Source organism: Ziziphus jujuba, chromosome 7 (genome assembly GCF_031755915.1).
Source record: "Ziziphus jujuba cultivar Dongzao chromosome 7, ASM3175591v1".
NCBI classification, from domain to species: Eukaryota; Viridiplantae; Streptophyta; class Magnoliopsida; order Rosales; family Rhamnaceae; genus Ziziphus; species Ziziphus jujuba.
The window spans coordinates 12,015,716-12,031,481 of record NC_083385.1 but is presented as its reverse complement, the minus strand read 5'-3'; the positions used below and the strand labels follow the sequence as shown (position 1 = coordinate 12,031,481).

General features: G+C 35.0%; 2 protein-coding genes across 8 annotated transcripts; one reads left to right on the top strand and one right to left on the bottom strand.

The window, feature by feature from the left end:
- Positions 1–242: 242 nt before the first annotated feature.
- LOC107424517 (OVARIAN TUMOR DOMAIN-containing deubiquitinating enzyme 7) lies at positions 243–6,756 on the bottom strand. Of its 7 annotated transcripts, none has more exons than XM_048479521.2 (12): positions 6,555–6,756; positions 5,412–5,518; positions 5,166–5,241; positions 4,423–4,572; positions 3,467–3,528; positions 2,604–2,688; positions 2,309–2,458; positions 1,955–2,100; positions 1,633–1,753; positions 1,430–1,524; positions 1,124–1,301; positions 243–760 (listed from the first exon to the last, which is right to left on the bottom strand). In XM_048479521.2, exons 1-11 carry the CDS (start codon positions 6,606–6,608, stop codon positions 1,172–1,174), a joined length of 1,176 nt encoding a protein of 391 aa, XP_048335478.1. In that variant the 5' UTR covers positions 6,609–6,756; the 3' UTR covers positions 243–760; positions 1,124–1,171. The 7 variants fall into 7 exon arrangements, with proteins under 7 accessions (XP_048335478.1, XP_048335479.1, XP_015889825.2 ...); XM_048479522.2 differs by having other exon boundaries at positions 1,430–1,527; positions 5,181–5,241; XM_016034339.4 differs by having other exon boundaries at positions 1,159–1,301; positions 1,430–1,527; positions 6,555–6,755.
- Positions 6,757–9,383: 2,627 nt separating this feature from the next.
- Positions 9,384–15,562, top strand: LOC107424499 (filament-like plant protein 7). The gene is made up of 6 exons (XM_048479497.2): positions 9,384–9,967; positions 10,095–10,223; positions 11,501–11,645; positions 11,758–14,167; positions 14,287–14,344; positions 14,869–15,562. The coding sequence occupies exons 2-6, from the start codon at positions 10,134–10,136 to the stop codon at positions 15,385–15,387; spliced, it is 3,222 nt and encodes a 1,073-aa protein (XP_048335454.1). The 5' UTR covers positions 9,384–9,967; positions 10,095–10,133; the 3' UTR covers positions 15,388–15,562.
- Positions 15,563–15,766: the final 204 nt, after the last annotated feature.

Sequence of the window (15,766 nt, the reverse complement as noted above, 5' to 3'; positions counted from 1 at the left end):
AAAAAACTGAAGTACAGATTCTAACCAAATTACGATACATTCGTAAGCTTTGTTTGCCAGAGGAGAAGAGAGAATTAATCTCAATTCGGATCGAAAACATGAGCTCTTAAACCACACTTTGTAGTATGAAACATGATTAGATATGAATTTTGAAGTAATAATAAAAAGAATATGTGAAAAATGCTGCATAAAATATTCATATGGAAATTTGTAACTTGATTTATGCCACAAATTCATAGCAATGGTATAAAAATTAAATTGTTTCATTCCTTGGGACTGGTAGATCGAAAGTGAACAAATTCTCAAAGAGGATCTTTCAAAATACATTTGACATAAAAAAAATTCCATGCATGATGGAACTTCCACTTTCAACAGCTAATTAACAGAAACTGTACTGTCAAAATAAGCGATCCCCTGCATGCAGATGCACACAAAACAACTGTGCTCATAACCTGTCTTGCCACGAAAATTCCAACCACAGGACTCGAATGTTCAGCTGTTTGTGTTTTCAGGAACATGGAAAGCTCTTAACTTCACGCATCTGTTTGTCCTATATCAAGAATATAACTGTCTTGGCCAGTATGCTTGCTTTCAGATCTAAAAGTAATCTCGGAGGGTAACACTTGAGCTTTGAAGGCAAGTTCAAGGGTGTTACCGTTTACAAGACGAAGCTCTTTCTCAGGTGCAGACTGCACAATCCATCTATGCTTCGTTGTTTACATCATTGCAAGCAGATAGGGTTTCACCATCTGGTATGAACCTACAAGGAAAAACTAAGTTGATCAAGTGCACTTTCACATTAGTATGCAAGTTATTTAATTAAATCACTGATGACAAAATCAAGGGAATGCCGGAATGATTAACAGGGAAGTTAATTTCCAATGAGCATAATAAGCAAGGAAAGACAAAATCAAGCTTTAAAATGAAAACAACTGATACATCCATTGAGGACATAGGAAGGAAAATTGAATATCCAAAAGAGTGATCATTTATTGTCTATATGTGCGTTTTTGGATGCATGATGAAGTAACAAAAAGAGGTCATGTGTCATCATGTAGTCTTTTCTGTTGCAAGTAACAAAAAAGAGGAAATAAGTATAATATAAATTGACCTTCTTGCTGACCTATGATTAAATCCATCTTTAAGCTGGAATCATACATTAAGATAACAATCAAATACAAAGTGCACCCATGTCAGGCGGCCCTCCATCAGATCCACAGGTTGATGAAGCTTTGAGGGTTGCTCCTTTTTTGCCTTGCTTCCTCTCTTTTCTACCCTTTCTAGATTCAACCATTTGGTTACTGATGCAACAATAGTTCCAGATTAGTTTGAGGTACAAATCAAGTTGACTTCTTCATTATATACATATTGCATGTGACCTAGTTAGTTTAAGTGATAAAAGAATAAATGGAAATTTCAGAAAACATACACTACAAACTTTGTAGAGGGTCTTGCAGCGACTGATCCACAACATGCTTTATACTTCTTTTTTGAACCACAAGAGCAGACCTGGTTTCTTGAGATCTTCTGCAGTAAAGTAAACAAGTGTACTTTTAAAAGAATGAAAAGCGCAAGTCTGAAGCATACTCTATCTTTTAGAAAAGGATAATCATTTGTCTTAACATAAGGAACCTTAGTATCTGGTTGGGAACAGCTATTATCACGAGTTAGATTACTGTTGCTGCTAGCAACTTCCTGATTGAAGGTCTTCACTTCTGTCCCTTGCTGCTCAAATTTTCCATTTTCATCAGAGCTGCACAGATAACCAATTTATAAGAAACGGAGGTGACAGAGCGCAGTTAGGCCGCTAATGTTAATAAAAGATGATAATGCAAATTTATATATGTGTTCATTTTCAAGTAAAAGCTAAATTAATACTTGACAGTAAACTTGGCCTTATTACATTTGTGATAAACCCATTTTAAAATTATCCAGAAAGTGAAAAAGTACTAACCCATCTTTAAAATTACCATGAGAAGTATCTGTGTTAATAGGAGGTGAATCATGTGCATCAGTTTGCACAGAGCACTCTTCTGTTCCTTGCTCTGCCACCAGAAATTCTATTGCGGCATCAACATCACCATCTACTTGCAGTAAAACCTGATTTGAAAACAAACTATTTTGAGAAACACCTCCAGAGCTCTGTGCATGTTAAGTATATTAAATCCCGGTTAAAAATGAAATTGGCATTGCCAGAAACCAAGAAACCTGCAGGAAAGAGAGAGGAGGAAAAAAAACAAAAAAACATAAAACAAAATTTGTGCATGCATATATCTATGTATAATATTGTCCAAATTGCCACAGTTACCTGTTCAACTTTTTCAGCATCTTCACAACCGGTTCCTGCAATAACCAATTTGATAGATCCAGCATTGATGATATCCCTTCCAGTTCCCTCTTTAGATTTGCTGACCACAGCTTTTGCTTGATGAGATGTCATGGAAAGATCAGCATCAGCCTTTTACAAACTAGAAGCTATTAGAGCCTTGTTATTAACTAAAGTTTCTATCTCATAAATGAATCAGCATATTGTGGTGAAAAAGATATAATATAGAAGAGAACCCAATAAAAAAAAGAAAAAGAAAAACACATTGATGTTAAACCTTGATTATGATTGGCCTAGCTGGCCCCTCACAAGAGTCTTCCTTCAATCGCACACTGTTGTAATGCTCCCCATCATGATAAGACCTGAGAAAGCATTAAGAAATTATACTGCAGAACTAAAAAGACCAACCAAACATCATAAAAAGTGGAAAACACATGTATCAGACACAACAAGATAGAAAGCAGAAGCAGATGCAACGTGAACGACTGGACAAAATGAGGCAGCAGTACTGCTACTGACTATACGACATGCTACACTGCTAAATGAGTAAGCCTACTATGCCTATGAACAATAAGTGAAAAATAATTCTCTTCATGATAATTAACCTTGGCTAATAGTTACCACTATCAGAAATTTAAGAAGATTTACGATATAATGAACAGTTATACCATCTGCATCTAACAGTATGTACCAGTATTATTTCTGATTACCTGACTCTTCTTACTCAACTCTAAGTCAACACTCAATTTCAGCACCAAGAATTCTAAATCTGTGATAGAATATCCTCACAGACCATCAACTCCCAGAAAAACTTATATTTGCCTGAAGCTTATGAAGTAAAATGTTAAATAACAATTAAATATATGTTTCATTACATTTTGTTCCATCTTTTGAGAAGTAAGAACCTATAAACCTCACAATATCATAAAATCTTGCAAAATTCGGCCATGAAACACATTAGTTTCACAAGAGAATAAAAAATCAGATAGACTACACGCTATGTAATTTCACTATATAATTAGTTATTGAGTGTCACTCCTATACATCATGTCAAAGTAAATGCTGGCAGGTAGTTTAGCCCCTTCTCTCTAATCTAATTATGCAAACCCAACAATCATGATAAAAGTTTAGATTACTTACAAATGGACCATATGGGCACTACGATCATCAAAGTTCCGTATGTACCAGCGAGGTGACATGTTCTGCATTAAAGAACCGTCAAACATATTAGATCCACAACTGGCTCCAACAACAGGTTTTTGCATGCACATATGTTAGCTGATATCCAAGTATTCATGCATAACACATTGTATTAAACAGTGTCAAATTTACATATTGCCATACACCTGACAATTATGAGCTTCAAAATTCTCCCTGTCAGGGGGAAAATTATTATCAAGGGGAAAAAAAAAATACATGGAGGATTTAGCATTGCAAAATTCACAGAATTTTCTGGCTTAAGGTTATTGAATCTTATTTATTATGTAAGATTCACTATGAATGGTGATATGCCTTTGCTGGCAGGCAGCATAAACGGATACAGGTATCACCAAATTTCAACCTGAAAATGCCCTCCATCCACATTGGGTTTTTAAGAGAAAAAGCTTTAGCTCACAAAAACCAAGGAGCAAAACACAAGAAATTTAAAGATGAAAGAAAAGAAGAAAAAATATGAAAACACTCAATGCTAAACTTATCAATATTTAAGTAAAATTAAAATTTGATACTGATATCCAGAGTGGATACCTGTATAGACCAACTGATATAAACCTGAAAATTCTTCTTTGTAGATTTATCATTATGAGATACCTTTTAGCATATTTAGTTTATAATATGGAGTCAACTACCCATCCAGAATTTCATGGACTGGTACCCAAAGGCAGCATGAAAAACCTTTGTTTACAGCCAAAAAGTTTCCCAGAAAACTTTGATTAACTTGAGGACTGTGTAAAAAGGTAAAAAATCAACAGATCAACGGAAAACTCCTATCAGAGTTTTTTATTTATTTATTTTTTTTTAAGTATAAGATTCTCCAATCATGAGATTCATCAACATGAGTGCAAGAAGGAACATACAAAGGTAAGAAAAGGGCTCACCCTATGAATGCATATATTACTATGTGTAACAAGAGACGCTGCCTGCAATTCCATGTGTCCAGCCCATGTGCCATCCTTTTCCATTGATTGGCAATATTCATCAAATGGAACATCATCCTCAATGAATGGCTCAAACATTTCACGGTTCTTCTGCTTGTTATGGTTCCCAGAATCAGACCATTACAAGTTGGTTTTCCAGAAAGAGAAAAGGAAAAGCAGGGAAAATGTATTATAAATTATACCAGCAGAGATTTCTCAAGAAAAAACCAGAACCATTGAAATAACGAGAGATTTGGCATTAACATGCACCTAGATATTTCCAGTTTTCAGCATATAAAATAGAAAATTATAATTTCAACAGAAAGAATTATGATAGACTAGACAACCAAAACAACCACGTAAATAAATTGTGCATGTCATAACCATCAGTTCCACATAACCAAATCATGCCCTTGACTAACAACAGAGTAAAAGTATGTGTAGAAAACCACGCAATTTGCAGTATTTAAGGCCTTAAGTCCAAAAAGTTAAACCTTAGAAATAGCAACTCTGGCATCTGTAAAGCATACATACAAGATAAAATACGAATTCTAGCCTTTCAATATCATGGACCGCATAAAACTCTAGCCATATAAAATGATAACACAGGAAATAGCAACAGAAAAAGGTGTAAGTTCAACTTCTAATAATTGCAGAGCCAATCTGACAAACAAATTCTCCCTTTAATTATTTTGTTTAAGTACCAATATATATTGTACCACCATGCTACGATACTTCATATGTTCCTCCTCATTGCCTTCTAGTTGGTCTGCTAAGGCCCTGAAATTTAACATGAATAAAAAAGTCAAACATACTGCACCAAAACAAGGTGGCTTAGTGCATTAAAAACATTTTATACAATACATGCATTCGACAGCATATCCACATGTACCCAAAGAAAAACATATTATCAATAGTGTGTATTATAAAAACATCCAACAAACACTGACCTAAAGAAACAATTACCATCTGCAGTCACTTGAACAATTTGCAGGCCCAATGCATCAAGCTGTGCTCGAAACTGAGAAATATCGGCCTGCTTTCCCTGCTTTTTGATCTGTTCAAGAAAGAAATTACCATTAGCTAGTTAACATAAGATCTTAAGCGAATGATTCAATCAAACAATCACAAACAAGCTTGGTCTTAGAATATGGTTTCTGCAGCTAAATTTAGGTAAGATGGGAATTATCAACCACATTCATCCAAAGCAACACCCTAACAATGTCAATGTGTTACATTCACTTAGCCTGCTGGCTAAAAAAATCCACCATAGGCTTTCCAGTAAGCCTTCCAGCATAAATTAATCTAATAAACATTTACCATCCCAGAAGACATATCACACAATGTAACTCCCTAAAATTCCTCTCTTACATTAATTCTCAACAATGTCCCTGGAAAGTGTTATTCATTTAATGCAACAATACCATCTTCACAACAAGTGTGGTCAATAGTGGCGTCATCTTTGACAAGCCAACGACATGGTCCATAAGCTATCAAAATCTCAAGCCAAGAAAAATATGAGCCAAATCCAACTCCAAGCCAACCACATCTCATTCCGAGACCGCCTCAGCCACTGCATATATGGCAAGTATTCAAAAGTGAACACCAGTAGTATCACTTGGCTGCTAATTATTTGCATCCACACCTCCGTTCAATCTACAAAATCAAAGTTTCTTCGATACAGAATCGAAGTCATGTCTTGGCTGTACCCCACTATAACCCAATTCCACTCCAATATCTAACTTCTCTAATTTGCAACATCCCCATCATCCCACACTCCCCCAGAGCAAAGAAAATGAAGGAAAAATAAAATTTTGAAACAAATTAATACATATAAAACAATCAGCTTCCTACTTCAACCGACAACAACAACAACAACAACCAAAAAAAAAAAAAAAAAATTTAATTAAAACTATTTAGACTATGAACAAAACGTAATGCCATAACGACATCAACAACAGAGAATTAATGACAAATTAAAGAAAGGATAAAAAAAGAAGAAGCGAATAATTCAAGTACATTTGGGAAGCAAAATCCAAGCATGTAAATGGAGGAAGAAGCAGCGAGCGAAAGAGAGAGAGAGAGAGTTTTACTTGGGGGTTGTTGTGTTTCTTAGGTTTTGACTTTTGGTGTTTCGTCTTAACCATCTTTCCCACTCCACGTATCCAACACCGTCTTTAGCTGCTGCTGATGCTTCGCGGAGAAGAATTCATGTTCGGTTCTGTCACACAGACGAAATGCTTTTGCTGAGTATGCAACATTATTACACTGCAACAACGGCTCGGACGATTGCCCCCTTTGCCGATTACTGTCTTAGTCCCCTAATTGATTTAGGCCCATTGGGCTTCATGCTCTTTTTCAATGGATTTTTCACTTGGTTTGGTTTTTAATGATGACTCGTTTTTACATTTTTCTTTATACACACATGATGATCTAAGGCCTTTTTTTATTTTTTATTTTTTTTTTTTATTTATTTATTTTTTTTGGAAAGTAAACTTTCATTCGTTGATTGTAAAAACGCCAATATTATAAAAACTTTTTATAACTCTCCAGCCCTAAAACCTTGGAAGCATATTATAAAAACTGGGGGGTTGGAAATAAGAATCCAAATCTAACTAAGCTCTAACCATTTACTTTTTCTTTTTCTTTTGTCTTTTATAATATGCTTCAAATGTGCGACGGATTAGACAACCTGTTAACACGGCACCAAATGTGGATTAAAAAGGGATAAGACACAGCACCTAAAATCAAAAGAAAAGGATTTGAGTAAAAAAAAATCAAAAGAAAAACAGCATATTTTTAAACAAATGAAAAATTTATTATTTTCAAAATATATATAATGTTACGTTGATTCGAATCCATACTTCCACCACTATTTAAAAATACTCATTCTTTGATTTATTTAAAAAATATGAGCCTTTTCTTTTATATATATATACAAGTTGGAAATGCGATATTTTTTAATATACAAGCCTAATGTTAAAATTGTTTTACGGCAAAATTGAGTTGAATCTTCAGAACTCTAATAACCAAAAGGAAAATCTGAGGCCCAATATGTCATCGAACACGTGAATAAATTCCAATCTCTAATTTAATAGCTTTTAAAGCTTTTAGTTGGTTCTGTTTTATTTATCTTACCAAAACCAAAAGACTTGAACCAATAAGTTACAATTACACGTACAATTATGTGTTAGGCTCTTAAATTCTTTTAATACTATTCCACGACTCCAATCCTAACTCATTGAATCATTGTCGTTCGTGATGAAAAGAAAAATAAAAACCTTTTACAAAGTAAAGAAAAATAAAGAAGAAATTAAAAGGAGCTAGTGGTTTATAAAGGAAGATCGAAGCCTTCCCGGTATGAATGCTTGTGCTTTCATAATTGCAGTGTGGTGGGACTAAAGAGCTTTTGAAGTCTCTCAGTGAGAACTTTTTGGTAAAAGCGATGGAGGTTTGGTCACAAGCATTTATTACTTAGCAATTTGTCAGCCGACTCAGCCCCATGCAAGTGAGGTAGAATTCAATATATTACCCCAAAAACAAGGTGTCAATGAATTCTGCGCTGTGACGATGACCCACATACAACCACAAATTAATACAGTTAGTCTCTCTACCCATTTTTATTTAAAACAAATATATATATATATATATTATGATAAAAAATGCCAGAGCTTTTTTTAAAACTTAAACCACACTTCAATATCCCAATTTCTTCAAAGCTTTCTAAAGACTTTCATATCATAATTTCATACCCCACTTTTCTTAACCAACATGATCAGGAAAATTAATCCGAAAGTTAATTTTATTTGTATGTAATATCTCTTTTTTCAATTTTTATTTTAAATGCAAAGTTGTTAGTTTTTGACAATAAACCCATAACATTTTCTCATTAATTTGAGGGTAAATGCCCAGTTTCACCAACCATGTCAAAAAACAATTTATCCTGCAACTTAATTAAACCAGAAACACTTATTGATGATGCATTATTTTAATAGCTATAACCCATTCCTTGCCTGTAAAAAATCACGTGTGGCTGTTCCTATTTGCGTGTACTTGTAACAGTCCATTTGCACGCAAATAAATGTAAATAAACATTAAAAAAGAAACCCATAGAATAAAACAAAGGAGTATAACATAAGATAGCATAACAATCTAGGTAGGTAATAAACTGAGATTGTAATAAAATAAGATCAAAGAGCTAATTATGGATTTATGCGCACGACGCTTCTTTTAATTAGTTATAGGTGGCACTCAACAACCCCATAATACTATGAAAAATATGGACCACCGGTCCACTAATCATCATGCTAATTCATATTATTCGTATAAAATATAAAAACACATATAAAAAGCCTAAAAAACAAAAAGTTTAGTAAGATACCTAGACTAAACACAAGTACTACAGGTTGTATCATACATATTGAGTGCATCATATCTTTTATATATATATATATATATAAGCAAGTTGTGCAACGAGCAACACAATCAGATAATTTAACCCCAAAAAGAAAAAAAAAAAAAAAAGAACATAATAGGATAAAATAAACAACCAACCATACAAGACTAATCTTTTTTTCTTTTGCCTTTGTTTTTTTTTTTTTGGGTGACTCATATAAGACTAATCTTGTATAGTACTTGTGATATCCAATTTTAGTTTTCCCACCATTTAAAAAATTTATAGGCTTGGAGCTCTATTATGCGCACTTTGACGGTCGATAGAAAAAAAAAATGCTAATTAATCCCAAGATATATAGTAATTTATCATCAGTAAATACTATTTTACCAAAAAGACAAAATTTATCAGTAAATACGGAGATTGAAAAATATTCTAGTTTAAATAAAAAAAAAAAGAAAAAGAAAAAAGAAAAAAGAAAAATACGCAAGTACATGACGTAGGGCATGAATTAGAAGACCGAGACGAGATGCGGACAAAGACCTCCGCTCTTACGATCCGTCGGATGAAAGCAAAAGCGACAGCGGCGAGAACTGAGAAACCCAACAAAAGAAAACGCCGGTCAATTCAAACTACACGGCTCACGCACATACGCGTGTGGTTCTAACCCTCCGAAAGTGTGTCAGATCAAAAATCCAAAGCCCCTACGACTTTGCGACACCCAGTCTCTCTTCACTCTTCTTTCTCCTCGTCTTCACTCTTTCCCACTTTACTTTTCCCTCATTTTACTTTTCCTGTTTACCAAACACTCTCTTTCTTTCTCACTCACTCTCTCTCTGTCTGAAATTAGCCGTTGTTGCTCAGTCGCAATCTCATTCCTCTCTTTTCTTCTATGTTCTGCGAATGTGTGTCGGTGGGAGTCGGAGCACTTACCGCATTATTACCACTTATCACTTCCATTGAATAATTTCTGAAGCTTCTCTTCTATTTAGTGGCCTTTTTTTCAGCAGTGCAAGCAAGCTTTCACATTTTTATCAATTTATACTTTTTTTTTTTTTTCCAATCACAACTGTCCATGCATTGACTCCGATCGCTTTGTAATTGATTCCCCTGGTACTCCTTTGGTTTTTCAATTTTTTTAATATATATATATATACATATATATTTTCCTCTAATTTCTGTAAATTAATATTAGCTGAAAATACGGAATCAAATATCGCAGTTTCTTTTGTGTTTGCAGGTTTCCCTTTGAATTAATATATTCAAAAGTTGTGAAGAAATGGAGAATAAGGCATGGCTTTGGAGGAAGAAATCCATAGAGAAGATTACTCTTCCCACTGACAAATATCCGAAAGGAAATGAGGAAGAGGTAATAACCCTGCATATTGGCTCTTCTTCGCCTTTTTTTTTTTTTTTGGTCTTTTTTTTTAATTTATTTTTTAGTCTGTTTGTGAATTTAATGCAGCTTAACTTGTGAATATCAGTGCCATGGATTAATTTTGTACTATTATTCTATTCATAGCTTATTAGTGAAATCCATGATGCTGTTGTCCTAACGGTTACATCGTGCATGCATATTTTTCACGTGTTTATGCTTGATGAATCAGTAATACAGTTTTGACATATGGAAGATTTTGAAATTTAGATAGGCATTTTTTTTTTTTTTTTCTCTTTTCCTAGAAATCTTAGTATCATTTAGTTGATGATTGGTCACCATTTTGAAGTATTTTTAGAGGAAATTAATTATGTTTTGGCTTGCCTTTGCTAGACGAGGCATACGTCTGATTCTAGAAGTGACTTTCTATATGCATTTTGAGATTTTCTGCAAGAAGCCTTTGGATTATTAGATTAAAATGAAGATTACATAAGAGGATGCTAATCAGTAGGCTTTGTTTTTATATTACCTAAACATTCCAGTTAGTGTCACAATTTAATGAGGAGTTACCATCAAATTCATCATTCTTTTTTCTTTTTTTGGTGAATAAAATTCATTACTTCTCTGTTACTTAATCAAGCTCAAAACCAGCCTTTATATGTATATATGTGATTTGAAACCTCCTTGATATGCAGTCTTTTGCTGATGCGTAAACATGATTAAGCCTAATCAGAAAGAAAGTCTTTTGAAATTGAAACACAAAATATTGATTTCAATGTTTAGATAACAATAATACAGAAAATCAAGCTGCTCTTATCTGCTAAGGTTCTAGTTTTATCGGCAGCCTTTAGGGGTGGGACTGTTAAATGAACCAGATCTCTGTTCCTCATATTGATGACATAATTTGGCTAAAGCAATTAAATTGCCAGTGAAAATGTACACACTGCATAGAAAAGCTCGCTATGAGGGTATCAGAATTCCTAGTGATCTTTTTCTTTTGATGCTCAAAATTAGCATTATCATAAAATTAGTGCCCCATAGCACTGACAAAGATACATAGTAACTGAATTCCAAAGGAGTCATTGCATTGAGGTACCTTCATTTAAGCCTTTTAGTGCTGCTTGTTCCTTGACGTTGCTAAACACACACACACACACATATATATATATATATGTATATATATATATTTTTTTTCCAATTATTGAACTTTTAGTATATTTTGTGCCTTTATTATTATGAATTTTTACTTCGTTTTATGTTTGTTTCTGTAGATTCAGACACTTCTGGCTGAGAAAGAGGAGCTGGAGAAAGAACTGAAAACTTTAAATGATAAGCTTTCTTCAGCTCTCTCTGAATGTAACACTAAAGATGAACTTGTAAGAAACCATGCAAAAATGGCACAGGAAGCCATTCAAGGTCTCATACCAACTCTTACTACAGTTCCCTTTTGATATGAACATTCCAATTTACCAACTATCTGCACATTCTCTTGAAATAATGTCTGCATCTACAAATGATTTTAATATAGGTTGGGAGAAGGTTGAGGCGGAGGCAGTGTCTCTAAAGCAACAACTAGATGAAGCTGTACAGCAGAGAGTTGCTAGTGAAGAAAGATTAGTTCATGTGGATGCAGCCCTCAAGGAATGCATGCAGCAGCTGCGGTATGTTCAAGAAGAGCAGGAAAAGAGGATTCGTGATGCTGTGATGAAGACATCAAGGGAATTTGAGAAATCCCAGGTGGTTTTAGAGGAGAAGTTAGCAGAAGCCAATAAAAGACTTGCCAAATTAGCTTCTGAAAATTCTCATCTTGGTAAGGCTCTTTCTTTGAAGGAAAAGTTGATTGAAGAATTAAATAGACAGTTGAATCAGTTGGAAGCGGACTTTAATGCATTAATGACTAGATTAGAATCCACTGAGAAAGATAATGCAGCCTGTAAGTATGAGGTTCGAGTGCTTGAGAAAGAGCTTGAGATCCGAAATGAGGAGAGAGAATTCAATCGTCGAACTGCTGATGCATCACACAAGCAGCACTTGGAGAGTGTGAAGAAAATTGCAAAGTTAGAATCAGAGTGTCAAAGGCTGCGTCTCCTGGTTCGGAAACGGTTGCCAGGTCCTGCTGCCTTGGCAAAAATGAAGAATGAAGTTGAAATGCTGGGAAAGGATTCCACTGAAATGAGGAGAAAACTGAATCCAACTGGCTTAATGTTTGACTCTACATTTGACAATGTTTCTGACACTACCATGAAAAAGATTAGTATGCTTACTGAGCAGTTGTGTGCTCTGGAAGAAGAAAACAAAACTCTCAGGGAGGTTCTCGTTAAGAAGACAAATGAACTTCAAATCTCCAGAAACATGTATGCTCGCACAGCATCCAAACTATCACAAACTGAGTCACATGTGGATGAATCATCAAAAGGTCTGTCAACCATGGAGCCAATAAGGAGTAGTCTTATGCCACATGAGGTCTCTCTGGCATCAATGTCTGACATTGGCAGCGATGATAAGGTTAGCTGTGCTGAATCTTGGGCTTCTGCTTTAATTTCAGAGCTGGAACACTTCAAAACCGAAAAACAAAAAGGAGCATTATCAATCAAAACTGTTGGAGCTTCAGACATAAATTTGATGGATGACTTTGTTGAAATGGAAAAATTGGCAGTAGTTTCTGTCAACAAGCCAACTGGAGGTTCTCTTGTTTCTCCAAATGGTGCCGATGCAACAGTTGCCCCAGTTGAAACTGAGAATTCCTCAGAAATAATGGCCAGTGAGATAGTTCCAGTTTCTGACAGTGAGTCAGGCTTCAGTGTATCAAACCAGGAAATCAACTTTAAAGATCCTTTCAATGATAAAATTCCTGTTTGGCTTCAGGATACTCTGAAACTGGTCTTGGAGCAAACCCATGTGACAGGAAGAAATTCTTTAGATATACTTGAGGATATTAGAATAGCTTTGTCGCACGTGACACTTTCAAAGCCTGGTGATCCAGTTGATGCAAGGGAAAGCTTAAATCAGTCTGCTGACATCTCACTGTCAGAGAAGAATGATCAGCAGTTAAAATCAGATTTGAGTAGATCTATATACAAAATGATTGAGCTTATTGAAGGGATCAGTTTACCATCCCCAGATTATGGAAACCAAGGGATTTTTTCCAGGAAGGAAGGGAACTTGTTCTCATATAAGAATTCAGAAACACCTGCAGGCTACGTGGTTCGTGTATTCCAATGGAAAACTTCTGAAATCAGTGATGTTCTACAGCAATATGTTCATGCATGTTATGATCTATTGAATGGAAAGGTCAATTTTGATAAATTTGCCCAAGAATTAACAACTGCTTTGGACTGGATTGTAAATCACTGCTTTTCCCTCCAGGATGTTTCAAGCATGAGGGATGCCATTAAAAAGCAATTTGATTGGGACGATACACGCAGTGAGAGTGAAGCAGAAGTTGGAACGGTGGCTCGCTTTTCAGAACCATCACGTGTTCCAAGAGAGCATTTATCATGTTTGAACTCGGCTACTGCTTCAGATGCCCATAATATTCAAAGAGAAGAGCTGAAGTCAACTATGGTAGAAGAAAACAGAAAGTTAAAGGTTGAATTGATAAATATTGAATCCACAAAGAAAGAATTGGAAAAAAAGCTTCAGTCAGCTACTGATAGGAGTGAATACCTTATGAATCAGCTTCAAGAGTCTGAAAAAGTTATTGCCAGCTTGAAAACTGATTTACAAAGTCTACACGAACCAAAGGTAAAGATTGAGGATCAAACTGAAAATCACAAGATGATTAATGAAGATCTGGACACACAGCTTACAGTGGCTAGAGTAGAATTAAATGATGCTCGCCAGAAGTTGTCATCTTTAGAAGTTGAGCTGGAGAATAAAAATACTTGCTATGAAGAATTGGAGGCTACATGTGTTGAGCTCCAGCTCCAGCTTGAAAGGTATTTATAAGCATGCGCAAAATTTTTGCTTCTTTGGAGAAATAATTAATCTAATTTTAAGAATCACTTTCCAATTATACTGTTAGGGATCTGATGTATCTAACATATTTTATTATCAGTTTGAAGAAAGAAAGCTTGAACAGTGATCCTAATCAGGAACAAAAGCAGCTTCGAACTGTAAGTTTATATCATCTCATTTCATGTTTTTGTTTCTTTAGACGTTTAATTTGAAGATTTGATTGCACAGAAATTTTCCAATTGGAAAATTACAAAATAACGTATTGAATATTCACGAAAGAAAAATAAGTAACATATTGAAGTCTGTCTGCTACATAATAATCATGCTAAAACAAACAAGGCAATTGCTTGGCTGGTAGCATCTCTGGATAATTATGAAGTTCCTGGAGCATGATTCACAAAAGCATAAATCAGTTGTCCCTTCATTCCTTTTTTAAAAGGGGTCACTTGATATTGCTTCATTTGAAGTTCAAATTGTGTTCATAATTCTATGCTTCTAGCTTCAGTGGATCATTATTGTAAGAATTTTGTGTAGATACGGAATCACTTCTTGTAAATACCACCTTAAAAAATGATTTACTCTGATATGTCTTAACATTGTGTTACGATTCAATGTTTTTAATTGTAATTGTTTGTATTTATTTAGCTTGGTCTTGACTCTTGAGTCTTAACCAAATTTGTAGGATTTGGAGATAACGACTGCTTCAGAAAAACTGGCGGAGTGTCAAGCGACTATCTTAAACCTTGGGAAGCAGTTGAAGGCATTGGCTGCACCGAGGGAAGCAGCCCTTTTTGATAAAGTAATCACTAATCCAACATTTACAAATCCGGTCACTCATCCCACATTTACAAATCCCGCTGCTCGCACCACAAGCCCGTTCCATGACAAGGAGAAGAACCTTAACAGAAGGCCCTCTCTACTAGATCAAATGTTAGCAGAAGATGATGCTAAAGCTACAGATCTAAAATCTCCAGAAACCAAAGAAGTTGATGGCAATTCTACTACCTTGGGTCCTAAGGAAACGATCAAGCCCTTGGAAAATATTCTCGTTTTAAATGGTAAACACCAGGCTGAAGATGCTGTAGTTGATGAATTATTGGCTATTGTGCCTAGCAAGAAACACAAAAGTGGGAGTTTGTGGAGAAAGTTTCTGTGGAAAAAGAAGAAAAGCAACAGCAAGAAAACACCCCTTGCAGCATAACATATGTGTGATAAAATGTCGGTGCCAAGAGTCCTGTTTTTGATGGTAGTGGTTCTTTTGGTTGTTGTATACCTACCCTGAGAAAAAAATAAGGTCTTGAGTTCTGTTCATAATCTGAAAATGTTGGCATACCGCTTGACGGCGTTTTGCATGTTTTTGTGAAATACTTTGTACATATACTTCTGGGTTCCATGCAAGTCAAATGGTATAGTTCAGAAACATGGACGGACAACAACTCCTATTGATGGGTTTGCGTTTGTTTAAAAGTGGGTAGAAAATATTGAAAGTTTTAATACTGTAAAACTGATAAAATCCGAGCCACTAATACATATACTGCAATGGGATTCTTGGCCTTCTTCGATTAACTTCTGGCTTATTC